Genomic DNA, 24,169 nt, shown 5'->3' on the forward strand with positions numbered 1-24,169 from the left:
TAGCAGAAAGTGGACATTGCCAAGTCCAAGACATGTGAGGGCCCCTAGCACATGTTTACAAGTTGACTTGCTGTGTATAAATGTGTCTGTAGCATATGTCGAAGCTAAGTAAAACTTGGTGTGTGGGAGCAAATAAACCTTGGTAGGCATTTAAACAATTAAGTGTGTGACAGTTACACATAAAAAATAAGTTGTCATTTGTGGTTATACCAAGACGACATTGTAAGAACTAAAAATCTGTGTTACAGAAATGCCATTAGTGCATATTAAATGGTAAAGACAAAGTAAAATTACTATTAAAATCTGTGAGCAAGGCAGCTTTGACTGTGTAATCAGATATAACATGAGTTGGACATAAAATAGGTCACTTTAAATCATTTAACAGAGAAGCTGCACAATCAAAAAACAATCTGTTTTTCAATTCAAGCTGATCATTCAGCAAATCCTTAAAAGATGGGAGGGGGGAGGTGTAAGTTTGTTTCTCAGTTTTAAGATGTTCTGCTAAAGTTGATTTCTAAGAATTCTCACCGTCTTTGTTGAGTATGAGCTCGCAAAAACGGATTTTGAAAGCCCTCCCTGTTTGTTCTATATAAAAGAGCTCGGGCACACATTGCATTGAATTTTGTGTATCCCAAATTTGAGATATTTGTTGAGTGTAGATCTCTCGTTATGCGTTAACAGCGACTTAGTGACATTATTAGTGGAAAACGCTATATTGAAGTCACATTTTCTTAACAGCTTGGCAATTCGATATGACATGTTTCCTAGGAAAAGAATTGTAAAAACATTTTTCCCCAGTGACACCATGATTATTAAGTAAAGAAGAATAGGCTTGCTTACTAGTTTTATTTTTATATAGTTTTTGGGCGGGACTAGCCAGATACACGTTGTTGACAGCAAGGTTGTTGACAGAGACAAGAGGAACATCAAATATGTGATCAATCATAGCATGAAAAAATGACATTTTGTGACAAAAAGGGTGACAGGAAAAAGCGGGGATGATGATATCTGTCATAGTAGATTTCATATGGATGTCAAAACTAATTTTTCCATCTACCAGTTGCAATTTCAATTTGAGGGAACTAAGTTCATGATATTGATTTTCTATTTCATCCAATTCTTATTTTGACATCAGCTTACTAATGATTTGTACCTATTTCACTTCCAAAGATGACAGGTTAAACTGTCAAAACTGGTAAAGTGAACCCAGTAGAGGCTTTCTTGTGCAACTGATGATTGACTTTTTATCTTTATTGAAGTATTCTGCAACTGCTGAACTACAACTATGATCAAAACCATAAACTCACTGCCTAGTGTGGTAAAACAATCTGTTGCCACCTACAAGAACATAAAGCTTAAAATCCTTAAATGTAGCCAACACGTTTTGTTTAATAAGCACTGTCTTCTACGAAATCTGATTCCTAAATATGTATCAGCTTATGTGAAAATTCCCAGAAATTGTGCTCCTTTCACCATTATGAGAAAATGTGTCTCCTACTTAATTAACAATGAAATAAGTATGCTTTATGGCAGGAAAGACTTTCTCAACTATAAAGCTTATCTTTTGGATTTAGGACTCAGGAGACTGTTGCATGCCTTGTAATTTGAAAGTATTGTGAATTCAATTCATGAGTGGGCCAATTGTGGAGCGAGATTTGATCATTCAGCAACACTGTAAAAAGTTCTTGAATATATTAGAAACAAAACCAATGTCGGAATATCATTTAAAAAACTGAACTTAACCTGTTAAACAAGGCTCAGAAGCATAATGTTGACATGCCCCTAGATCAGTCTACAGCTATTAAACTTGTTGATGTGAAACTTGCTAAGGACTCTGTTAAACTTGACAGATATAAACAAGCCAATATAGGCTCGAAGGTTAATCAGATAATCACTAAAGAAATAGTAACACTTGTCACAAAAGGAAAGATGATTGTCTTGCCTCAGTTAGGTGCGTCAGTAACAAGCTCAGGGAAGAAAATTCACTCATCGTCAAGGCAGACAAATGCAACTCCTCTGTCATCTTATACAGACGACCATGTAAACCAAACATGAGAGGCCTTTCCTGAAAATAGTATTCACACCATCTATAGGACCCCAATTGCTAATTTCATTAAACAGCTGAAAGTAGCCTTCGACTCTTGTAATTCCCTTTACTCTCCCAAAGATCATGACAGATTGTTGACGACGACTCCCAATATGCCAACTTTGCAATCACTAGTGAAGATACATAAAAATAATTGGCCTGTACGTTTGATTGTTAATAGAATTGGTAGTTGGGTATTTCTTATCCAGAAAGCTACTGTTTCTACTCAAGAAATATTAAATGTATGGTACTCCTTTCACAGTGAAAAATGGGAAAGATCTCTTTAAAAGATGCTACCTTTCCCTCTGGTCATCTTCTCGCATCACTTGATATCACAAACCTCTACACCAATATTCTGATAAATGAAACGATCCTCTTTATTAGCGAAAACCTCACAAAGTACAAGACATTGAATACTGATGAAAGTAACGAAATGGTAACACTTTTGGGTATTATTCTCAGATATAATTATTTCAGCTTCAGTAATCAACATTTCAACAAGATGGATGCCTGGTTATGGGGAACTGCCATCATTTTGAACTTAGCTTTTTCAAATCTTACCCTGTTTTGGCCAGTAACATTTCATTTAACGGACGGTATGTGGATGATACTGTTGCCATATTCAATGGCAATGTGAGTGATTTCATATCTCTTAGTGACTCTCTGAACTACTTCCACGCGTAAATCAAATTTACATACAAATAGAAAATCAGTTCCATGAACTTAGTTTCTGGGACTTGAAATTGCAGCTGGTAGACAGAAAAATTAGTTCTGACATCCACAGGAAATTTGCTTTGACAGAGAACATCATCCATTGTTCTTCCTGTCATCCTTGAGGCACCATATGTCATTTCTTCATGCTGTGATTGAACACATATTTGAGGTAGTTCTTAGTCCCTCTGCTATTGCCACAGAGCGTAACAACCCTAAGAACATTGCTGTCAACAACAGGTATCTGGCTAATCTTGTGCAAAAACTATAGAAGTTTAAAACTAGTAAGCAAGACCACCCTATACTTAATGAAGATGCTGTCACTGGGAAAAAATATTTTACAAGTCCCTTCCTAGGGAACCTGTATCAAATTGCGAAGTTGTTAAGAAAACATGACCTCAATGTGGCGTTTTCCACTAATAATGTCACTAAGTTGGTGTTTATGCATAATGGGAGGTCTACACTGACAAATATCTCAAATCTGGGCTATACAAAATTCATTGCAACTTGTGGCCTAGATTTTATGTTAGACAACTGGAGGGGGGTGGGGGGCTTTTAAAATTCGTTTTTGGGAGCACTTACTCAACAAAGATGGTGAGAATTCTTAGAAATCAACTTTTGCAGAACATCTTTAAACACACTTAAACCCCCCGGTGACCTTTACTTGATGTTGCCCCATACCGTTGACAATGGGTGCAAAATGAATCTTTTAGAAGAAGTTGAAATTTATGAACATATAAACCTTAATGCTAAGGATTTGATGGATGATCAACTTGCATTGAAAGACGTTGTTTTATGATTGTCGAGCGTCTCTGTTAAATGATTTACAGTGACCTACTTTCTGATGTTCACCTTGCGTTGTATCTCATTCAGAAGTCTAAGCTGCCTTGCTCACAGGTTTAATAGCAATTTTATTTTGTCTGTTCTGTCTAATATGTACTATTGACGTTTATGTAAGATAGATTTTTACGTTCTGATAAGGTCATCTTTATACAACAATGAACTACTACTTATTTTTAATGTGTAACTGTCACCTGTTTAACTTTTTAAACAACTTCTGTGGTTTATTAACTCACACACCCCAAGTTTTACTTAACATTTACGTACGGTACAGGCACTTTTCCACACAGCAAGTCAACTTGTAAACACGTGCTGGAGCCCCTTGTACGCCTTCGGCTCAGTGACATCTACTTCCTACTATCGAAGCAGAACTGCAGCTCACTTGCTTGTGTTTCCTCCTAATGAATGTCCAGCGTATGGCCTTATCTCCAGGATACTGAACAGTTCCATGTACCGCTGCTGTTATAGTGACCCACAACTTCACCATAAAATAATAAAATCCGAACGGTGTACCTTCCTATGTTTATCCCTTTACATAGTAATAATATTATTTTTCTGTGTCTGCATAACACTTGGTCCATGGTTTACAGTGTTCGTCAACCGTTTTATATATTTTTATAAGGTTTAATGCATTCTTGCGCTTCAGTTGTCCCAGAATTTATCACTGTTTGCATGTGTGCTGTTGCACTTGTTGATGTGAATTTGCAGCTATTGCTGCCACAGCGTCATGAATACTGGATCTATGATACAAAAACTTTGTCTGCCTCCCTAACACAAACACGAAGTTCAAAACCTCATGTCAACATAACACCGAGTCCGCGTAACAAAAAGTGATTTATTTCACTACTCTTTTACAAAACACAAAATACACTGATAGCTGCCAAAATATTTCGTGCCTTAACTTCTTAAATGTAATAGATAACTGACCTAAAAATACACCAGATACGTCCATAGCCGCACCAGAGGCTAAGCAGCCATTAAGTATTAGACCAAGTCCTCAATCACAGCCATATAGAATTAAGCTCAGTATCAAAGAGTCATAAGCTAAACACAGTATGGTTCGACATTGTTGTCCTTAGCAGGACGCAATACGACATACCACAGTGGTTGGTTCAGTCTGTGGCAGACGGGCTCTTAGATTATCGAGCTTGCTTCCTGAAGATAAAGATACAACTGTTTCATACGATTTCTTCACTCACAATGTGACATTTATTTGCAACTGTTCCTTTGCAGTGTTTGCAGAATTGAAAAGTTCATAAAATTGAAGACTTTTATAGCTTTGAGAAGTAACATTGTATTGAAATATTCATATTGAAACTGTACAATGACTTGAACATGAGGCATCAAAATACTTTTTTCATATGGAAGGGATTGTGTGTTAAATAATACATGTGGGTAAAAAATTGTATTTTCAGTCTCATCAAACTTTATCACAAATTGATGATATGAATATAATAGAGGGAAACATTCCACGTGACCTGTCCTTTTTTCCCCTTAAGGTAAGTCTTTCCGCTCCCGGGATTGGAATGACTCCTTACCCTCTCCCTTAAAACCCATATCCTTTCGTCTTTCCCTCTCCTTCCCTCTTTCCTGATGAAGCAACCATTGGTTGCGAAAGCTAGAATTTTGTGTGTATGTTTGTGTTTGTGTGTCTATCGGCCTGCCAGCACTTTCGTTTGGTAAGTCACATCATCTTTATTTTTAGATATATTTATCACAAATTGGTTGCATTAACCTCTAAAATTTTTCTCTTACAGGTACATACTGTACATTCAGAGTTTATACGGGTTAAAAAAGAAAGAAAGAAAAAAAGAAATTGGCTATTGTTGTTAGTAGTGTCATTCGCAGCATCAAATGTTTGATAGCGTCCATCATTTTATTCATTTCATCATTCAAATGTACGTCTAGTAGCTGTGAATACATTTCTTAATGTCCCCTATTTCTGTTGTAATGGGGACAGGAACAGTAATTTCCGTTGTCACATTAGTTGTTGTGTGCATGAGTCAACTAACTAACTAATCTTTTGATTTCTGAATGGTCTCCAAAATGTGTCTGTGTCATAATTGGCACTGTACATACATCACCATTGACCAGAACAAATCCATCCATTGGTACTGTAGGATAATAATCTAATAATGTAAAAATGATCTGATTACTCTGCCATTGTATGTAAGAAAATAAATGCGCAATTTAAAAACAAAGAAAACAAAATGGTTATGATTCAAAGTTTACTGACTTCGCACCAACATCATTAAATTTGAAAACTGATGGAAGTGGTTTGACACTGGCAGTACCCAAAAACAAGCGGAGACATAGCAACAATAACAGAACAAGAAATTCAATAAATTTGAGTGACATTGCAGCTACAGAAAGATTATATGTTTGTTCGGCCGAGACGCAAAACTTTTCATGTTAAACGATTTTTGTTTTCCTTTAGAAGAAAATAAATGTATGAAATTGCTTAGTATTTTGTCAGAAAACTGTATTTTTTCTTACTAACTGATTTTTCATGTTAAACATTTTCCACTGTACGTATCTATAGTGATCAAGAAAAATGTATACTTCTGTTTTATATTTGTATATTTTCAGTGTAAAATTGCTTTGTCAGTAACATATAATTTTGTTCCTGTTTTAGGTTTCATTAGAAAGTGTAACAAGTGGCAATAGTGGTGTTGCTGTTAGTCGAATGACGCTAAGGGAGCAACAAGTCTTTCAGTTACGCCGTGAAATGGCACATCCTGGTGGAGTTAGATTGCAGTTACGTCGTAAGGACTGTGTGGGATCTGTTGCACTTGTTGATATATTTGGTTCTGTGTGGTGAGTTATATGTTGTTTAAAGAAAAGAATATTCTTTTTTCCATATGAACAAATCTTTTACTTTCATTTCTTTGATGGTCCACTCTGCCATAACACATTAAAAGAATAATAAGATATTGTTTTAAAAATTTACCATTCCCAGTGGAACTCATCAAAGACAATCAGTGAAATTGCAAATAATTATTAAATTTAACATATTTTTTGTATAATCATCTTGACTAACTGTATTTATCAGGATACATTATACTGATTTCTACTGAATTTAAAATTCTCTGCTTGTCATTATAGAGGCCAGCTACCTCCCTGACCTTGTAATCTTGTTTCAAAAACACCTTTTGTCTTTTCTTTGTACAGATGATAAATACATTCTCACCCACAACTACTTCTCCTTTCAGGGGAAGGTATTATACAAACAGTTCACCAATACAGCCATGGGCACTCACAGGGCTCCATCAAAAACTACTTGAAAAGGTGCATCACACTTGCCAACAGGTCTCTGTTCAGGCAGGTGATGCAGGTACTCTCGTTTTGGATGTGCCCATGAAGATTGTAATGGGGCCCATGATACTTCTGTCATTGTCAGCAAATGATACATTAGCACAATGTCTACTCGTATGCATCTGTTTTTTGCCTACAGTACATTGCATGTGCAACCTGTACTTTCAGGAATATTGCACCTTAATTATCTAACAATGATTTGAGGAATTCTTTATGAACACATGGGGTTGTAAGTGTGGCTCTCCAGGTCACCAGGCTACTCAGGTCATCAGACTTCACTCCCGAGGAGTACATTGAGGGTGCTGTTCTCAACTTTGACCAATCTCTGTGAGTTTTTGGTGGCAGTTGAGTAGTCTTGGATCATGATAGGTCTCTAACACTTTTTCGTGTTTTGGGGAATCCATGCCAAATTGGATCATGCTATCATCAAAGCAACAGGGAATACTACACATTTCTATACTGTTTGTGGAGAAAGATGATCTGTAATAGTTGACAGTACAGTGCTAATGTTGGCTTTCAAGTGCAAATTGCTATCAGTACTGCCTGAAAACCACAGTCACCAAGAGCTGTAACAACACAGGCATTACCATAGAAACACAAACAAGCAAAATGGCAAAGCATCCACTTAACGCCTACTTTAACTGTCGGGGATCTTCTTTCACCATACAGCTTATTGGTGAGTGTCTCAAATTCAGTTGATCGCAAGTGTGTAAGCAAATTGTGTACACTGAACTGAGGCAGAAATTCTGAGCTCTGTAAAACAGTGTTTGACAGAATGGCATGTTCAGAGCTCTAGTATAGGTTGCTTGCCATCTTGCTGATACTGAAACTGTACTCAGATTTGGAAAAGGAAAGATAAATTGTTCAAGGCCTTCACTGTCAACACTGGAGTAGCCAGCTATGTCAGTGTATTGACTTTAATTACTGACATCTGCTCACATGTGCTGAGAGGCCTGGGACAGAGTGTGAGACAGCATCTACATTCAGTGGGAAACAGAGAGAGACATGTCAATAAATTAATTCCACGCTGTTGGTGTGTGACACATAACGAGGTAACTTTCATTATCATCATAAATTCCTGTTAACCATGTAAATGCATTCAAGAACCAAAGATGACCGAAGAGATAGAGCTTCTTTTGACAGATAAGAATTTCACTTGGTATAAGTCGATGGAAGATTCAGAGTGTAGTGCAAACATCACAAGGCCATGCATCTCTGCAGCAAGTCATTGTACAACATAATACGTTTCTGGAACACCATGCTGCATATTTTTGTTGATCAGTTTGCTTTTTCCAATGAAATGTTATTAGTCACTGAACAGAACACTATGCCAGCTTGTAAGTGATAATGTACATTTTCTTGAATGAATGGCTATGTGTAACAAAGCTGGATGTAAATCACATATAATTTGTTTGGGGATTATTCTCGACAATTTCAGTACAGGACCTAGACATGGATCAAATAAAATAGCTTTGAGTTATCTCTCAGTGATACATTTGTGATCGCATTCCAACGTATGCACGAGCTACACTGTCATGGGCAGCCACCTAGACAACAAGCTGAATTACTTCTCATATTGAATACTGATTTCACCTTCTGCACGGATCAAAATATGTGAAACACTGTTCCTTGCTTTCCTGTTTTAGATGGTATGATATCTACTAATAGCTAAACTATCCTGATTCAGAGAGTCTTGTGACCAGTACTGGCAGATCCTTTGAATTCATGACACATTTTCTTTGAGAGTTACTGCTCTTTGAGTCATGGAAGGAGATGATTTCTGAACTATCAAAAGTAATCATTCAAAATGCTGATCTGCACTCAATGCCTCAATGGGACTGCATTTTTAAAAAGATCAACACACAGGTGGTCGTGGAGACGTTTTCAAAACAGTTGCATAAGGGTTGAAATTTGCAGTAATGTATCAAACCAGACATTTTCTTGGATATCTGTTTTTTCTTCTTTTATTTGCAAGAATGTCAGCGGATGCAATCTCAGTCTTACTCATGGTTAACTTAGTGTCCCTTGTATCTAAGAACATCAGAAAATAAAAAAAAATAAAAAAATGGTAACTGAGCCTGCTGTCTATTTTAATTGGAATCGACTCTTTTGTTCCTGGCCCAGCACCATTGCAGTACCTCATATTGCTTGCTGATATACAGAGCTCCAACGTTGCCTTACTTTACATTCTTCTCTTTCCACAGTGCTCATTTCTTGAATTCCATCTTCAAAAACTTTTGTTATTTGAGTTCGAAACTCAAGTTTCTTGATTCATATGCTTCTCCATCCAAAGTACTTGGTGCATCTCTTCTTAATGACGTACAGGATCTTTTATGCTTTACTTGTAATTTCTCTCAGCATTAGTTATATGTTTTTAACTAATCACCCTTTTTTTGAACTTAACATTCAGCTGTAGTTAGGCTTCAGCGTAATCCCAATCCATTTGTCTCTTATTTTGTGGTTGGTAAGAAGATTTAAGCTTGCACAGTTTGAATGACAAATTCATTTTATTTGTGTCTCATTCCTTCACTTATTTTCCACCAAATTGACTCAGTTTTGGCATACACGTTATCTTGTTTGGTGAGCTTATAGGTCATGTCTTTAGGTTTCAGAAATACATTCAAGACTATACCGCTCTGTCGACTGATAACCAGTATGTAATCAGCAGGGGAAGTTCCAACGTATGTGATTCAATAAAATCTCGGTTTACAAGCCGTGTCATTTCGAATAAAACACTCGAGCTTTTGATAGCTGCCTCTGCTATCGTCATCAGGATTAGGAGTCAATGACTGACGTGGCTGACACGGTGTTCTGCTTATATAGGTGTAATGGTAGCATCAGGAACCTTCCAGAGAGAGCTGGAGTGATGCATGCAGGAATGTTGGACAGCTCCTAGTGGCTCTGTCCCACCGTGGGGCCAAGTGTTGTCACATGGGCGAGCGGCCGGCGTCACCCATGTCTTTGCTTTCACTTAGTGTCCAAAGCCCGCCCCCATGCCCTACTAAGTGTGCAGCCTGGTCTCTGTTACAATTGTTGCTGTTTATTCTAATTCCGGCCATTTCTTTGATAACAGACTCCCAGTATGATGATGTCTGTACCAAAACTCTCATTTTTTCAAATTGCAATATAAGCTCATTTTCTGGGCAATGTGCAGCCATGGCCATCTTCTTGAGTTCCCATTATTTGACATATTGTGATTGCTGTGCACAGTGCTCTGCAACAGTGTGAATGATTTGACCTGTGTAAATACTATCACATTTACAGGGGACAAGATACACGCCAGGAACTTGAAGACCTATGCCGTCTTTAACAAGGTGTAACATATTTCTTATCTTGGAGGCAGTCCTGAACATTGGTCCAGCCCATGTCGCAGCGCGCGCCCTATCTTGCTAATAGCTATGAGTGCAGCTGGCTTGGCCTCTTCTGCCGATTCACAAGGCATCTTTCGCCAATAGCACTGTAAAGCCTTACCTGTTTCTCTCTTGCTGGAGCCATTTCTCTGAACACGTGCATAAAATGCTGAAATTCAGAGTCTAGATGGTCATCAACAGAAATAATCTTTGACCTGTGTACTAATGTGTTCAGTACAACTTTCTTATGTACAGGGTGGTCAAAACTGTTGATATTTAAGTACTGGTCAGTGTGTATAGATTTCCTATACACTGAATGACCTAGCCAGCCACCTGCCATCCATTCAACTAAAATATCTGAGAACGGAAGCTTGCCATCCTTCCCCCAACTTGACTGTAAATTTAATGTTGAGATGGACATCGAACAGGTGGTTGATGAACTTTTGCAGTGCATTTTCACCATGAGGCCATATCAAGATGGTGTGATCGATGTACCATAAGAAGCAAGATGGTCGCAATCTTGCAGAGTTCAAAGCTTGCTCCTCAAAGTGCTCCATGAAAAAGTTTGTGACAGCTGGGGACAGTGGAGAGCCAAGGCTGTGCCATCCATTATCTCACAATATGTGTTGTCATACATAAAGAACGTTGTTGTTAAGGCATGATGATCTCAGGTGGAAACTGTTGGGCCAAAAGATCCAGGATGCCTTGTACTGGCATTCTTGCAAAACTCTACACAATGCCCAGACTAACCATTATGTCTTTTTGCCTATTATTACTTTCTTAAATGTCTCAGTGAATGACTGCAAGTTAACAATGTGAGTTTCTCAGTGTATCAGTTTGGGTACTAATGACACTGCCAGATGTTTTGCCCATCTGTAGGTGGGTAAATTGATTGCACTAACTACAGGCCCCAGAGAAATATTTTCCTTGTGTATCTTCGGCCATCCATAAAGTCTGAGAGGTCTGGCAACACATGGCACTAATTTCTTCACCACTTTTTCGGCATACTGGAGTCCTTTATTAACTTCGTTTTCTTTCTGACAATGGTCTGCATTGAATTGCAACTAAGCTTCTGATACGTATCATCTTCTAATAAATGCAGCACCTCCAGATGGTACTCTTAGGCATGCAGGATGACTGTCATTTCCTTTATCGGCTGGGAAGACAACTGAGTTCTCATTCTCATGAAATAAGCATAAGCCATGTTGTTCCTTCCAGCTAACAGTGGCTTAGCTTTCAACAGGATAAGGCGAGTAGATACTCAGACGTCATCACCCACATCGTGTGAGAGATACCTAATGTACTGCTCTATTCCACTGACAGTATCCAGTATTGGCAGAATTGCGGTGCTGGAGAAAAATTAAGGCCTTCACTCAGTGCTGCAACATTGCCATCATCTGGTTCTTGGTTGGAAAGATTAACGACAGTTCTGTAGGTTTTATTGGACTTCAATCACCACCTCCGCAAGTTAAGCGGTCAAACTTGGAACATTGCTTGGATGTCATCTTGCACTAGCTCGCATGCTGTTGTAGTGGCATGGGTACATCTACCCACTCCCAATCAAAGAGCGACAAGGTTGATTCTAGAAGTATACAACAATCAAGTGGGTTTCTGGCATTAATATCAAATTCATACCTTGTCTGTTGTATTCATTGTCTCGCTATGGCATGACTAGTTTTCTTCAAAATTCTGTCCAATGCAACTATTCGAGTCTGGTGCTTGGTTACAGCAAAGTGAGGAATTACCTCCTTGTCCCAGCAGCGTTGTAAAACTGCTAAGGAACTCAGGAGATGTGATTTCTTCTTTCACAGTTTCTCTAACAGTTGCACACTGTGCATTATGTCCTCACTATAGAGGAATGATATACGTCCTCAGCAGGCGCGGCTCGTGGTTTCTATACTGGGGAAGGCTGCGGCATTTATCGACCGGAGCCAACATAGACCTTGGGTTACGCTACAGATTAGTCTGACATGAACAACTAAGAATTCAGGGGGAGGGAGGTGGGCAGATCACTCTCTACCCATAATTTTACATACTGTATCTTCTATAATCAGGTATTAAATATCATTAGAAGCTAACTTTGAGTTAAAATCTTTGGTTAGTGTTTTTATACGTCATCATTACATTTTCTGAAACTTTGCAGCAAGTCATATGAAAAGACGCGTTTCCGAGAGATCTTTAATGCGATGAATGTTAACTTTGTGGCTGCTTAATATTTTTGGTGTTTTCAGTTCTAAACTTAAGGCGTTTATTGTGATTTACCTCCAAATCTCGAAGTTTACGAGTTTGCATGACGATTCTGTGATGTTTTGGTGACGTCACAGGTCTTGTGCTGTGATTGGGTGGCATGAGCAATCCGTGCAACTGCCATATTAATTCACATGTTTGAGAAGCAAACAGTTCGTATTTATTGTGTATTATGAAAATATGCATTTATGTGAAATAGCGCACTAAAGATCTCTCCAAAATACGTCATTTGTAGTACGGTTTGTTGTGCTAAAGTACACAAAATGTGATACTGGAGCTCAACACACTGTACCGATACCAAAAGTGATTCATTTCGGAAAATGTCATCACGTTTATGACTGACTAAACATGACACTACCTTTATTTTACTCACTTTACTTAATAGGCTAAGTAGGACTTAATATAAAGAAATTACTCTTATCAATTATGAATGCACTTTTGCTTACCTCAATTCATTTGTTTATAGACGAAGTCAGCTCATCTCCCCTTCTGCGCAGCAAAATGGTCTATGACCATTTCATTGAAATTTGGCCGATTCAGTAATTCTTTTTCTAGGGAACAAATTGCAAGGGCATGAAGTCTGTCCTCACTCATAGTGTTCCGCATAAATGTTTTCACTTGCTTTAACATAGAGAAGCAGCGTTCTGCCTCTCCAGTCGTCATAGGGAAGGTTACTATCATTTGCAGAAGTTTTACACTTTCAGGAAAAGCTTTAGCCAGATTGTTATCGTAAAGAAAGTTCAACAAAGTCAAAGCACCTGATGCCTTCATAAAATCTTTTCAGCTGTACAACACGTTCAGCTCATGACGTAGATCTGAAGACTAAATTGAACGAATTAACAGCTATTTTAAGCTCTTTTTCTGGAAAAATAGTTTGATGTTTTGCAAACAACGAAGGATCAACCAGCTGTGCGATCGATAAGTGATCATTGAAACTGAATCGTTCTCTGATCTGAGTTATGATGAGGTCGCAAGCGTTTCGTGCACATACTATTCTTGATTCTGTGAAACGTCCCCATTTTGCAGTTGGTTCTACCTGTTCCCAGTGATCGTCAGTTTAAAGTGAGACCCTAATTTGCTGGACAGAATATGCAAAGTGCGATACATATTCAACAGTTTTCACTGCATCAATATTCCTCTGCTGCAGTTGCAGTTGATTAAAGAGAATGTCACAATGAGGCATGACTGTATTAAAAAAATTTAACCAGAATAGAAAATCTTCGTCTCGTGGGAATCCCTTCAGTCCCGTGGCCTCACTCAACAATTTCCTTTTGGTATTTGTACACAGCGTACGGCTAGAAGACTGGGAAAAAAAGGTGGAAATTCCTTCCAAGTTGCTAAAGAAGATCCGCACTTGTTTATTGCCCGTCACACAACATTCAACAATTATATTTGACTGATGGGCGTAACAGTGAATAAAGTGAGCAATCCTGTACATTTCTCTAATTCTAGTTTGAACTCTACTTTTATGGCCACTCATAACAGGAGCACCGTCGTAACACTGAACTATCAGTTTTTCAGGTGTTTCATGTACATTCATTTTCTCTAGCTCGCAGAGAACAGCTGCAGTTACATCATCTGCAATGTGGCTTTTTGGGCGTACAAAGGAAATAAATCTTTCATTTATTTGTCCCAGTAGCTCATAGCGAATTATTAGGACCAATTGTGACAAATTTGCACAGTCAGTAGTTTCATCAACTTCTGTTGCAAGACAGTTTGCCTTTGACAGTTCACTCCTGATGAGATTGAGGCATACCTCATAAATTGATTCCAGGAGTTCATTTTGAATTGTCTTTGATAGGCCTAAGAAAACACGGTTTTCTGATTTCTCAGTGTGCTGCTTCAAGACGCAGTCCAGTTCTGCCATAAGACTGACTAATCCTCGAAAAATTCCTGGGTTTTTGGAATCTTCTGTTTCGTCGTGGCCCCTTAAGGCAATCAGTTAACCCAGAATATACTGATTTTTTGATACATTTTCATTATATATCTTTATATTACGGCGGTAAGCCCTGTCTAATTGGCACATAATGTCCACTTTCCCTAGCATTGAAAACTCAATGAAACCATTTAAATGTTTTTCGCTGGAATTATGTTTTTTCACCTTTGCGTGAAAATTCTTTAAGTCAGTGATACCAGTTTCAGTCCAGGCACTATCAGTACTATTTGTAAGAAGACAGGTGAAACAGAAAAATGCATTTTTCACTTCACAACCACTCAGCATCACCGTACATTGCTCTATTAAAACTGAGTTCGTATCCTTGCCTAGATTTGCACTGTTTCTGTTCTTGATTGATCATTAGATCGGGTCTGGGTGCACCAAGTTCTTTCACTTTCATCCTATGGCCATGTTCCAAGTTTTTACGTATTAAATTGCACACTGAATTCATATTGCGCTGGTTTCACACTCGCGGTATGTCGCAGATATTCACAAGCAAGTAAAACTCACTAAAATCTTGCAAAATACACTCCGAAAAAGAAACTTGCTAATATCACACGATATCAACAAAAGCAGTCAGCATCAGCAAGCAAGGAAAGTAAAGCAACGGGACAAATTTCGCGTGCTTTGTCCTCTAATCATGTATGAAACTCTCACTAGATGGCAGTACTGTTATGTTACTGTAGTCTAGTGCACTCTGGCGGGATGTTTGCAAACTTATTCTAAGTGTGGATAAAATAGCCAATGGCAGAAACAAAACAACTATGTAAAACATCATCAAAACAATAATACTAAACGTTGATTAATGATGCATCGAAGTGTAGCAGAGACGTGCAAAGACAGAGATCGAATAGCGAAGTTTCGCCCACTCTACATTCCTTTATTACATAGATAGTGGAACTTGAAAAACTGGTGGTTGGTATGACACCCTTAGGCTGCAAGCTCTGAGCCTTCGGGTCACCCATAAAGAGCAGTACTATGTAGAAGCCACGCCCCCAAACCGCTACTACATGCAGCTTACGGACGTTCCAAGGCGCAGCCTAAACACTACTAACCGTTCGGAAAACATCTATCGATTCAAACAATTCCAAAAACGTTGACCGTTGAAATATGCAAAATTCGTCCTGATAATTTAAATTATGTAATATATTCTTGCGAAATTTACTTTAACATATATTTTGGGGCGGCTGGGCCTCAGAGCCTTTAATTATGAGCCGCGCCTGGTGCTCAGAGTCTTAGACGGTGGCATGCTGCAAAGTCTTGATTTACAAACCTCATCATTTTGAATATATGCACATTGACTGGTACTTAAATGCCAATAGTTTTCACCATCCTGTACCCAAGAAAGCGGTACTAATCACGTTAGTGCACAGGGCAAAGACTATTTCTGATGACAGTGATTTAGAGTCTGAATTTCAGCATTTGAAGCATGTGTTCAGAGAAAATGGTTCCAGCAAGGGAGAAATTGCTAAAGCCTTCAAGTGCCACCAATTAAAGACACCTCATGAATTAGTGGAAGAGGCCAAGCCAGATGCATTCCTTCCATACCGTGGAGCTGCTAGCAAAATAGGACATGCACTGAAGAGAACACGGACTGTGCCCAGTGTTCCAGCCTGCCTCCAAGATAAGAAATACGTTATGCCCTGTTAAAGACAACATAGGTTCTTTGAGCTCCTGGCGTGTATGGTTTCCTCTGTGAATGTGGTCATATTTACACAGGTAAGATCATTTGCACCATTGCCAAGCATTGTGCAGTGCATGCATGACATATCAAACAAAGGGAACTTGAGAAGTTCGCTACGGCTGAACATTACCTAGAAAACAAGTACAAAATACGATTTGAAAAAATGAAAGTTCTGGCACAAACATAATCATACTGGGATTCTGTTATCAAAGAAATGGCCAAAATTAGAATAAATGGTACAATTTTAACAGAAAACAGGGGTACACGTTAGTAAGTCATGTGGACAGGCTTTGGACACTGAGTGAAAGCAAAGACGTAGGCTTGACACTTGGAGGAAGGTGGAAGCAGCAGTTTCAAATGTGTTGTCGGTTGCTCGCTAGGAGCTGCCCAATCCGTGTCCCGCGAATATGCTCCACTCCGGCTCTCACTGGAGGTTCCAGACGCTGCTAGTACATATGTATAAGCAGAAAACAGCACCAGCTGTGGCTGTCAGTGATTGCAGCTCCTGATGATAATGGCAGAGACAGCTTTCGAAAGCACAAGTGTTTCATTCAAAAGACACTGCTTGTAGACTGAGAAGATTTGATTGAAGCATGCCACCACGAAAGACTCCAAGAAGATACATGATTCACTCAAAAATGTTGTAATACTGATAAAACCCAGTACAATATACCAGATGGTAAATGTACAGCAGAAGTGAAAGTAATATCAGTTGTGCCCCAAGGAAACATAATGGGATGGCTAGTGTTCTCAGTATACAGGTTGATTGTGAAAAAATGTAGAACGACTTGGACAGTAAACCAGAATGAATGTTTCATTATACAGTGAGGAGCACCAGTATGCTGTGTGAAACCTCCTGGCAGATTAAACACTCTGCTGGGAGGTGAAAGCTTAATTGTGGAAGTAGTCTTTAGCTGTTCCATTGCTGTGTGTTATCCCTTCTTCCACTAGTGTTAGTTCAATTTGGTATGTGGGGCATCTGTTGTTGAGTTTGGAAAGTAGATGAGGAGTGTACCGGCAGGCCTGAAACTGTGAGGATGGTTTCCTGGATAACTCATCCCAGACTCACACACAATTTAAATCTGTCGGGAGGTTTCAAGTTTGTGACAGCCTTTTTATTATACAGGGTGATTCAAAAAGAATACCACAACTTTAGGAATTTAAAACTCTGCAATGACAAAAGGCAGAGCTAAGCACTATCTGTCGGCGAATTAAGGGAGCTATAAAGTTTCATTTAGTTGTACATTTGTTCGCTTGAGGCGCTGTTGACTAGGCATCAGCGTCAGTTGATGCTAAGATGGCGACCGCTCAACAGAAAGCTTTTTGTGTTATTGAGTACGGCAGAAGTGAATCGACGACAGTTGTTCAGCGTGCATTTCGAACTCGAACGAAATATGGTGTTAAACCTCCTGATAGGTGGTGTATTAAACATTGGTATAAACAGTTTACAGAGAATGGGTGTTTGTGCAAAGGGAAAAGTTCTGGACGGCCGAGAACGAGTGATGAAAATGTAGCACGCATCCAGCAAGCATTTGTTCGCAGCCCAGGAAAATCGACTCGCAGAGCTAGCAGAGAGCTGCAAATTCCACAATCAACTGTATGGAGAGTCCTACGAAAGAGGTTAGTTATGAAACCTTATCGTCTGAAATTGGTTCAAGCACTGTCTGCAGCTGATAAGATTAAAAGAATCGATTTCTGTGATTTTATCCTTGCTCAAATGGAAACAGATGAATCTTTCGTTTCAAAGATTGTGTTTAGTGATGAAGCAACTTTCCACACTAACGGGAAAGTCAACCGTCACAATGTCTGTATATGGGGCACTGAGAATCCGCGGGAAACAACTCAGTATGAACGTGACTCGCCTAAGGTGAACGTTTTCTGTGCCATTTCAGCCAATAAAGTTTTTGGTCCCTTTTTCTTCGAAGGTGCTACTGTAACTGGACTACAGTATATGGAGATGTTAGAGAATTGGCTGTTCCCTCAGCTCGAGCAAGAAGCACAACAATTCATATTTCAGCAGGACAGAGCGCCACCACATTGGCACTTATCTGTCCGTAACTACCTGAACGTCAACTACCCGAGGCGATGGATCGGCCGCCAGGCAGCCCGTGACAGAGCACTTCATCACTGGCTCCAAGAAGCCCTGATCTTACCCCCTGCGATTTTTTCTTATGGGGGTATGTTAAGGATATGGTGTTTCGGCCACCTCTCCCACCCACCATTGATGATTTGAAACGAGAAATAACAGCAGCTATCCAAACTGTTACGCCTGATATGCTACAGAGAGTGTGGAACGAGTTGGAGTATCGGGTTGATATTGCTCGTGTGTCTGGAGGGGGCCATATTGAACATCTCTGAACTTGTTTTTGAGTGAAAAAAAAACCTTTTTAAATACTCTTTGTAATGATGTATAACAGAAGGTTATATTATGTTTCTTTCATTAAATACACATTTTTAAAGTTGTGGTATTCTTTTTGAATCACCCTGTATACTCTCAATGTGCATAACCTGTAATAAAAATGTAGAAGCAGAGTGTAATTGATTGCAGTATCTATAGACCCCATCACATTATTTGTAACTCTTATGGTGATACCTGCATATACAATACTCTGGTAACCAATGTGAAGTGCGTGGCAGAAGGTACTTTCTATTGTCCCACTGGTTAGGGCTTATTCCCATTCCATTCACATATGGAGCACAGGAAGAATGATTGCTTGAATGCCTCTGTGCATGCTGTAATTAATCTAATCTTGCTCTCACGATACCTATGGGAGTGATACATAGGGGGTGGTAGTATATTCGTAGAGTCGTCATTTAAAGCTGGTTCTTGAAACTTTGCTAGTAGACTTTCTCGGGATAGTTTACGTCTGTCTTCAAGACTTTGCCAATTCAGTCTCTTCAGCATCTAGGTAACACTCCGTCAGATCAGACAAACCTGTGACCATTGGTGCTGCCTTTCTCTGCTTCCATTAAATATCCCCTGTTAGTCCTATTTGGTACAGGTCTCACACACTTGAACAATATTCAACAATGGGTTGCACGGATGATTTGTAAGCAACCTCCTTTGTAGGCTGATGACATTGCTGCATTAGTCTACCAATACACTGAAATCTACCTCTTGCTTTACCCACAACTGAACCTTTATGATCATTCCATTTCATATCCCTAAACAGTGTTAGTCCCAAGTATTGTATTGGTTGGTCGATTATAACTGTGACCCATTTATCGTAGGATACTATGTTTTTTTTGCTGTGTGAAATGCACAATTTTACATTTCTGAGCACTATTTAAAGCAAGTTGCTAATCTGTGCACCACTTTGAAATCTTATCAATATTGGACTGAATATATGTGCATCTTCTTTCAGACAGTACTTTGTTATTGTTAACTACATCATCAGCAAAAAGTCTGAGGTTTCTATTAATATTGTCCACAAGGACATTAATATACAACATGAACATCAAGTGCCCCAACAGACTTCCCTGGTGCACACTCAAGTTATTTCTACATCTGATTATGACCTCATCCAAGATAACATGCTGTGTCTTCCCTATCAAAAAGTCCTTAATCTAGTCATAAATCTCATTTGATACACCCTATGAACAAAGTTTTGACAATAGGCATAAGTGTGGTACTGAGTCAAATGCTTTTCAGAAATCAAGGAATACTGGATCTACCTGACAGCCTTGATCCAAAGCTTTCAGTATATCATATAAGAAAAGTGTAACTTGAGCTTCACGTAATCAATGTTTTCAGAATCCGTGCTGGTTGGCATAGAGGAGGTCATTCGGTTTAAGGTACTTCATTATGTTTGAGCTCAGAATATGTTCTAAGATTCTACAACAAATCAGTGTCAAGGATATTGGATCACCTCTACCCTTCTTGTTGACGGGTGTGACTTGTGCTTTCTTCTAACTACTGGGCTTGGTTCTTTGTTTGAGAGATCCAAGATATATCATAGTTAGAAGAGGGGCTAACTCAGTTGCAAACTCAATATAGAATCTGATAGGGATTCCTTCAGGCCCTGGAGCTTCATTCAGTTTTTAATGATTTCTGTTGTTTCTTAATGCCACTTACACATAATATGTGATGATTGTTTAGTATGGACAGTGAAACATTGTTTGACCAAGATACATGAATAAATGGGCCGAAGGTGCCAGCTAAGCAAATTTCCATAACCTACTCTGATGATGAGGGTGAATGAAGAGACTAGCTTGAAATCTATGCATCTGAGTACAAGCAGAATTGGCCACTATCCATGAAAAAGTCTTTCTCCTTTTTTTTTACTGAATATGGCAGTTTGTGGGTGTGATAGCACAGCGTCTAGAAGTAGTAGTGTACTGCGGGCAGGTAAGTTAACGCATTTGTTTTGTATCTCCATTTCTTTAGGACGTATATACATCTAATTAACAAGTGACATAGGAGATAGCTCTGAATTCAGTTCCCAGATGCAGATACAGCCATCTTAACAGGGACATACGTGCTCTACAACCTGTTGAATTCCAGAAAATCTGCAGTTGATGGGTGGTCATCGCTACTTATAGACCTCAAAATCCCAAAATGACTTTCCAGAGGATCTTGCATGAATTTTCCTGTCATTATGTACTTAAAACCTCTGGGCCATAAATACTGTGAAACTTCCAATGTACTCTTTACTGTGACTCTGAGAGATTCCATTGCTCTGTTGGAGGAAAATATATTATTTTCTAAGCACATGGTTTTGTAAAAGTCAACTAATATTTTCTGTGAAGGGGAATCTTTGTAGAGTGAGTTATTTGGTATTTTAGAGTTCAGCACATCTGATACGTTATTCGTATCTCTCATGAATAGTTTTGTGTTTTCACTGCCACTAAAATTCTCAGCATTAGTTTTGCGGGAAATTTCAATTGCATGTGCAGTTGAATTGGTGAATAACTAAAAAGCCAGCTGTTCATTCAATCTTTGGAAAGACACAGGGTCTATATGGGGAGAAGTCATTTTGGGCAAGCTCTAAGGTCTGCAATTAAAACATATTTCTTGATTTTTATATAGCAACCTACTTCTAGTGTGAAAATAGTTCCTTATACATTTTAATGGGTGTACATAGTCTGAAAATGCCCGAAATTTTCTGTCCTAATTAACTGGATTTTGTATGCTACATCAAACATTTCCTGGTTTGCCGGTTATTCTTAGATTAATCCAAGGCTTCTTATTTGGTTGACTTCCATCACTTGTGAAATATATCACTCTTGTTGTGTAGCTTCATATTATCACAGCGCAAAGGTTGTTCCATAAAATTTCGGGCGTGCAGCCGCATAAATTCGACTTCTTCTTCTTCTAATATTTTGGCAGAATACCATCAAGCAATCTTCAGAGAGAGCCGAGGTAACTGAAGCTCCAGCACTGCTCCGTCCTTTTAAACCTGTGGTCCAGACCACTGTGCATGTGATACACAAGGCACCAGAGACGTTGATTGACAGCAAAGAGGTATAACATATGCATGGAATTAGATCTATGGCTGCACGGTCAATCCACACGGTGATATCAATTTGTCGCTGCGAGCTGCACTGTTGCGACGTCTTCGCGAGTTTATTACACAGATTGCTGGATTCCAAGATTTGTCCAAGCTGAAGCCACTATCTCTGTTAATTAAATTCGTCGCCAACCAGATTGAAATTGCTTCTTTCACTATTGAGTCCCAGAAAGTTTAAGTCAGGGCAAAAATTTTGATGTTATCGTACACTATAGAGTGCCCAGTGTCATTACAGTGCTCTGCCACTGCATATTTATTTGTTGTAACAGCCGGGTGTACCTGTATTGCTCTGTGCATCTCTCCTGGACTGTACATGTCATGTGACTGATGTATGAATGCCCACACTCACAAGGGATCTTGTAAACCCGAGCTTTATGAAGCATCTGATCATCTTTAATGGAACCAAGGATTGCTGCTGTCTTTGGTGGCGGGCGGAAAATCACTTTCACTTTGTGGTTTACTGAGAATCCATCCTATTTTTGATGATAGGCTTCCCATGTATGGCAGAAAAGCCATGGATTTAAAACTTCCCGTGTCTTCTTCTGCATTTCCTATACTCACTGTTGGCTTCATTTGTAGTGCCTTACGTATCTGCTGTGGAGAGTATCCATTGGCTTCAAAAACTCTTACTCATGTGTAAAAGCACGTCCTCCAGACTGCCCTCATCAGCAATGACGTGTGCTCTATGTACCAGGGTTCTGAGTACACTCATCGTCCGCGAAGGATGGTGGCAGCTATTTGCGAGTAAATAGAAATCCGTATGGGTCGGTTTTTGATATATTGAATGTCCCAAACTGCCATCATCTTTGCGCTCTACCAACACATCCAAAAATGGAAGGCATCCATCTTTTTCGATTTCCATCGTGAACTGAATTTGTCTGTGGATGGAATTCAGATGGTTGAAAAATTCTTTTAATTTGTCTTCACCTTGGGGCCACACTTCAAACGTTTCATCAACATACCTCCAAAACACTGTGGGCTTCAAGGTAGCGGCTTCCAGTGCCTCAGAACCCTGCTACATAGAGCACACGTCATTGCTGACGAGGGTAGTCTGGAGGACGAGCTTTTACAACTGAGTAGAGTTTTTGAAGCCAATGGGTACTCTCCACAGCAGATATGGAAGGCACTACAAATGAAGCCAATGGTGGGTATAAGAAATGCAGCAGAAGACATGGAAAATTTTAAATCCATGGCTTTTCTGCCATATATGGGAAGCCTATCATCAAATATGGGACGGATCCTCAGTAAACGCAAAGTTATAGGTACTTTTTGCCCTCCACCAAAGACAGCAACACTCTAGGGTTCCGTTAAAGATGATCAGATGCTTTGTAAGCCTGGGGTTTACAAGATCCCTTGTGAGTGTGGGCATTCATACATCGAACAGATGACACGTACGGTCCAGGAGAGATGCACAGAGCGCCGCAGGCACACCCTCCTGTTAGAACAAAATCTGCGGTGGCAGAGTACTGTATTGACACTGGGCACTCTATTGTGTACAATAACATCAAAATTTTAGCCTTGACTTCATCTTTCTGGGACTCAGTAGTGAAAGAAGCAATTGAAATTCAGTTGGTGACAAATTTAATTAATAGAGATAGTGATTTCAGCTTGGACAAATCTTGGAATCCAGCAATCTGTGTAATAAACTCATGTAGATGTAGCGACAGTGCAGTTCGCAGTGACACATCGATATCACCGTGCGGATTGACCGTGCAGCCATAGATCTAATTCCATGCATATGTTATACCTCTTTGCCACGGATCAAAGTCTCTGGCGCCTTGTATATCTGTGGCCGCAGGCGCAGTGATCTGGTCCGCAGGTTTAAAAGGACGGAGCAAGTACTGGAGCGTCAAGTCACGTCGGCTCACTCTGAAGATGACTGGACGGTATTCAGCCGAAATATTAGAAGAAGAAGTCGAATTTAGGTGGCTGCACACTCGAAATTTTATGGAACACATCTCTCTTGTTCCAACTGTACGATTATCAGTATCAGTGTTTTAGCTAGGATATCACCACACATTGCATTTTTGCTCACATAAACTGCAGCTATTTGAATCAAGCTATAAAGGGGAGGAATAATAAACATGAATACCAAAGTGTGGTTTGCCAAAGTCTCCCCCCCCCCCCCCCTCCCGCCCCCTCCTCTGGAGTTAAATCACCTAAGTCTACAAAACCACCGTCTTTGAGTGAAGAGGAATTAGACCAAATGTCTTCCCTTAGTTAAACGTCATTGAAATTTACAATGTGTAAATGTTTATTTTCGCCCTTTTCATTTTTAAACACTTCTCTGGTAGCATGGTATTTATGTTGAAACCATATGAGCATCGAAATCCCTTGCAGAGCTTTCTTAAATGATGTTCAGAAGGCAGAGGAAGTAAGTCATGCCTTCAACAATGCCTATAGTCCTTGGGAGATTTAATTTTCTGAAGCAAGCTTTCCAGAATAAACCCATCACTGTATCAAATACCTGTTGGGCTTGTTTGGCTCTTC

General features: G+C 39.3%; 1 protein-coding gene across 1 annotated transcript in view; it reads left to right on the forward strand.

Annotated features, from left to right (window-relative positions):
* Positions 1-24,169, forward strand: part of LOC126480693 (uncharacterized) — a 128,394-nt gene that overhangs the window by 94,831 nt on the left and 9,394 nt on the right. The window contains exon 10 of the mRNA XM_050103931.1: positions 6,273-6,454. Within this exon, the coding sequence (XP_049959888.1) occupies positions 6,273-6,454 (182 nt within the window). The remainder of the gene's footprint in view (positions 1-6,272; positions 6,455-24,169) is intronic.

This window comes from Schistocerca serialis, chromosome 5, assembly GCF_023864345.2.
Source record: "Schistocerca serialis cubense isolate TAMUIC-IGC-003099 chromosome 5, iqSchSeri2.2, whole genome shotgun sequence".
In the NCBI taxonomy this organism is placed as follows: Eukaryota; Metazoa; Arthropoda; class Insecta; order Orthoptera; family Acrididae; genus Schistocerca; species Schistocerca serialis.